General features: G+C 46.3%; 1 protein-coding gene across 1 annotated transcript; it reads left to right on the top strand.

Moving 5' to 3' along the window:
• Nucleotides 1-286: 286 nt before the first annotated feature.
• Nucleotides 287-1,558, top strand: LOC146072940 (paraneoplastic antigen Ma1 homolog). Its single transcript, XM_083180112.1, has one exon. The coding sequence runs from the start codon at nucleotides 287-289 to the stop codon at nucleotides 1,556-1,558; it is 1,272 nt and encodes a 423-aa protein (XP_083036238.1).
• Nucleotides 1,559-5,005: the final 3,447 nt, after the last annotated feature.

Below are 5,005 nucleotides of genomic sequence, written 5' to 3'. Positions count from 1 at the left end.
AATAAATGTGCCAAGTTGGCTTCTGCAGCACACAGTGTGTCACAGCGTATTAGTACTGGGCAGGGGGTTTCCCGAATCTCCCCCTGGTGTACTTCCAGAACACTCCCCAGAAGAGAAGCCGTGATTCGGGTGGAGGCACTGCCAATAAAGTTCAGAGGTGAGATACACCTACATCATCCGGTACATATATACCCTCACTTCGCATACTACAGAAGGGGGTATTACAGTGGAGGCACTGCTGAGATTCTGAAGACACCCTCAGTGAACACCACTCAGCACAGACGCCATGGATAGTATAAGAGAGGAAATGTATTTGTGGTGTGAACAGCAGGCTGCAGACCCAACCCAATGTTTAGGGATCTATGGGGATTCTCAAGGTGTGACCGAGGAGGAAGTCATGCAGGTGCTTCACAGGGTTTATGGGATTGAACAGCCTAAAATACTTGGACAGAAACATAGAGATGCTGACAAGACCAGCCTGATATTATGTGAGACACAAGCAAAATTGGATAGAGATTTTCTTCCCTCCATCATATTTGGGCCAAGTAAACAAAAATGGAACATTGTTATTCCTTTGAAGCCAACACACCTAGCCACAACACCTCTTATTGCTGAAGTGTCTGATGGAAGTATTAGCCAACAAGTATTCTCTGCCACCAGGGAAGAAAATCCTATGCCATCCTCCTGTACTAGTGAAACTGACAAGGGGCAAAGTGAACTGTTCCTCACTGCAGTACAGCAATTGGTGGAACAGTTAGGAAAGTCACAGCATGATGGGAGCTACAGAAGGCTCAGAATCTTCTCAGGACTAACGCCAGTCCCTGCTGGGGAAGAAACTTATGAAGCTTGGAGGGAGATGGCCTCCCAATACCTGGCAGAATGGCATTGCTCAGAACCCTATAAGAGACCACGGGTAGTGGAAAGCCTGAGAGGTCCAGCTGGAGAATTAATCCAAGCTGTAAGGAGAAGTAATTCCCAAGCCACTGCTCAAGAGTACTTAGCGTCTCTGGACCGGGAATATGGGATAGCAGGGGATGCCACTGATCTTCTATACCAGCTACGACACACTTACCAGGAGTCCGGGGAGAAATTGTCCAGTTATATCTATCGGCTGGACAAGCTTATCCATTTTATCGTATCAAAGGAAGGGATATCCCTAGCAGAAGTGGACAACATGCGTATGCAACAGTTGTTAAGGGGAGCTTTGTCCCTTGACCCAGTAGCAATGAAGATAAGAAATTCTCAACTTGGGAAGACATCACCTACCTTCCTTCAGCTAACAGAGGATGTTAAGCAAGAGGAATCTATAGTTGAGTCCAGAGAAAAGGTGACCAAGAAAGTCAAGGTTGTACAGCCAAAACCTGATGCTGCCCTTCCCGGCGCTGAGCTAATGAAGATTGTGGAGAAACAAGGGGAACAGATTGCCCAGCTGTTGGAGATGCAGAAACAGATCCAGTCCCAAAGGCCACCTTGCAGAACGACTACCCATGTCAGAAGATATCTCCGCTCGGAGGCAGGGAGAGTGTTTCAATTGTGGAGAAGTTGGGCACTTCGCTAGACAATGTTCACATAGGTGGAGAAAGAGGATGTCTCCTTCACCATGCCCAAGGAATGGGAAGCCGAGGACCAGGATACCCCACACTGGCCCTCTAAAGAAAGTGAACATTAACACTGTGGGGAACTCTAACCCAGGATGGAGCCATTTTCCTGAAGGATTGCTAGGCCCTACGCCTCATGTTCCTGCATCGTTAAATGGAAGATCATGTATAGCTTTGCTAGATAGTGGTTCTCAAGTGTCCATTGTGTTTGAGAACTGGTACCGAAAGAATCTGTCTGACTTCCCCATCAAACCATTATGTGGACTGACTATATGGGGCTTGAGTGACAAGAGTTATCCCTACCTCGGATACATCACTGTACCATTGAAGTTCCCAAAAGAAATAGCTGGAATAGAAGAGGAGGTAGAGGTGGTTGCACTTGTTTGCCCTAATAGTGAAGGAGAACCTCGAGATGTCCCAGTGATTATTGGAACAAACTCCCACTTGTTTGAGATACTGGCCAAATGGTGCAAAGAGGCAGGAGGGGCAAATTATGGTAAAACTCTTAAAATTCACCCTATGTGTTTGGATGCTTATAAGAAGAAGGAAGAGGGAAAGAGTTCTTCAAAAGATACCAAATTACACATGCAAAGTTTTGATCACTGCTTTGCTGGAAGTGATGCTGGTCAAGAAGACAAACAATGGCTTGTTGAGCAGATGCTGCAAAGAGAGGCTGCCTTCTCCTCAGGGGACTGGGATTTGGGCCAAGCCAAAGGGGTAGAACACCACATCAGGCTGACAGATGACAGGCCTTTCCGAGAACGGTCAAGACGCCTAGCACCTGCTGACTTGGATGATGTTCGAGAACATTTAAGAGAGATGCTCGAGAATGATGTAATTGAGAAATCAGAGAGCCCCTATGCATCCCCTATTGTAGTAGCTAGAAAGAAGAATGGGAAAATACGGATGTGCGTGGATTATCGGACTTTAAACAAGCGCACTATTCCGGACCAGTACACAGTCCCTAAGATAGATGAAGCCCTTGACTGTCTTCAGTGAAACAAGTGGTTTTCTGTGCTGGACCTACGCAGTGGATACTATCAGATATTGATGAGTCGGAAGGATGCTGACAAAACCGCTTTCATCTGTCCAGTTGGATTCTTTCAGTTTAAAAGAATGCCACAAGGAATAAAAGGAGCCCCAGCCACTTTCCAAAGATACATGGATGATGTTGTGGGTGACATGAACTTCAGAGAAGTGCTGGTCTACTTGGACGATTTGATAGTATTTGGCCGAACATTAGAAGAGCATAATGAAAGACTCCTCAAGGTGCTGGATCGCTTAATGAAGAAGGGGTTGAAGTTATCTCTTGACAAGTGTAGTTTCTGCCAAGCCAAAGTCAAGTATGTGGGACATATTGTGGACAGGAATGGAATTTCTACAGATCCGGCAAAGATAGAAGCAGTGATAGAGTGGCCTCGACCAACAAAACTGAAGGACTTAAGGTCATTCTTGGGGTTTGGTAACTTCTTCAAACGGTTTGTCCCCAACTACAGTAAACTTGTCAAACCTCTTACAGATCTAACTCGGGGTTACCCAGCTCCAAGAGGCTCTCACCAGAAAGAAAAACCATTGTTCCGGGTAAATGATACCTTTGGTGAAAGGTGAAATGAATCGTGTGAACAAGCATTTGAGGGTTTGAAAAACTGCCTGATTCAAGCACCCGTTCTGGCATATGCTGATCCAGAGTTGCCATATATTCTTCATGTAGATGCTTCCTTCGAGGGACTTGGAGGAGTGCTATACCAAGGGAAAGAAGGAAAGCTGAGACCAGTCTACTACATCAGTCGAGGCCTCTCACCCAGTGAACGAAACTACCCAGTGCACAAGTTGGAGTTCCTGGCCCTTAAGTGGGCAATTGTTGACAAGCTTCATGACTATTTATATGGAGTACCATTTGAAGTGCACACAGACAACAATCCTCTTACCTATGTGCAAACCACAGCAAAGCTAGATGCCACGGGGCACAGATGGTTGGCGGCCCTGGCCCTTTACAATTTCACCATAAAGTACAGACCAGGAAAAAGCAATGTAGATGCAGATGCTTTGTCAAGATTACCGGGCAGGTTTGTGGAGTCTCAAGAAGATGAATGGATAGAGGTGCCTGCTCCAGATGTGAAGGGGATGTGCCACGAGGGGCGAGTTGTGGTGCCCCCAGTCAAAGAGTGCCTAACAGCCTTAGGTGCCACAATAGATGCACTACCAAGACAATATTGCTGGTTGAGTCAATTGGAGCTCAGTGATCTTCAAAAGCTGAGTCCATGCCAAGTCAGAGAAGATCAGCAGAATGACTCTTCTATAGCAGCAGTTAGGTGGTCTGTAAAACACAGACAGAGACTCCTCCAGGAGAGTTTAAAAACGGAGGAAGCTGTCTTGCTGAACCGACAGAGGGAGTCCTTGGTGGTAAAGCAGGGGATACTGTTTCGACAAACCAGTCACAAAGATGGGAGAGAGAGGAGCCAGCTTGTATTACCCGAGAAGCACCGTCCCATGGTCCTCCGTGCTTTGCATGATAACCACGGCCACCTGGGAATAGAGAAAACCATGACTTTAATTTCAGATAGATTTTATTGGCCAAAAATGGAGAAAGACATTGAAGCTTATTGTAAATCTTGTGGGAAATGCATACTCTGTAAAGCACTCCCAGAGAAGGCAGCACCGTTAAAGAACATCTCCAGCAATGGCCCCTTGGAGTTAGTCTGCATTGATTTTCTGTCAGTGGAACCAGATGAGAGCAACATTTGTAACATTCTGGTTGTGACAGACCATTACACTCGTTATGCTCAAGCCTACCCAACAAAAGACCAGAGGGCTGTGACGGTGGCCAAAATCCTATGGGAGAAGTTCTTTGTCCATTATGGATTGCCTGCCCGCATTCATTCAGATCAGGGTCGGGACTTTGAGAGCAAGCTCATAAAAGAACTGTGTATTGTGTGCGGGATAAAGAAATCAAGAACTACTCCTTTCCACCCTCAAGGAGATCCCCAGCCAGAAAGGTTCAATCGGACACTTTTGGGCATGATGGGCACTCTGGACACTAATAAAAAGGCACATTGGAGTAGGCACATCAGCCAGTTGGTGCATGCTTACAACTGTACGAAAAACGAGTCCACAGGATACTCACCATATCGCCTAATGTTCGGAAGAGAGGCTAGATTACCAATCGACATCTGTTTTGGAGTAGACACTGCTGACCCTAAAGAAAGGCCCCATTTAAAATATGTACAGCAGCTGAAACAGGAACTAAATGAGGCCTACAGAATAGCTGAAGCTGCTGCATCCAAAGCTGGACAACGAAACAAGCATCGATTTGATTTACGGGTCAAGGAGCATGTTCTGGAACCTGGTGATAGGGTTCTACTTCGACACTTGGGCATCCCAGGGAAACACAAGTTAGCCAATCGGTG

The sequence above is a fragment of the Crinia signifera genome, chromosome 4 (assembly GCF_055691185.1).
Source record: "Crinia signifera chromosome 4, ASM5569118v1, whole genome shotgun sequence".
NCBI lineage: Eukaryota > Metazoa > Chordata > Amphibia > Anura > Myobatrachidae > Crinia > Crinia signifera.
This window is presented reverse-complemented; position numbering and strand designations above follow the sequence as displayed.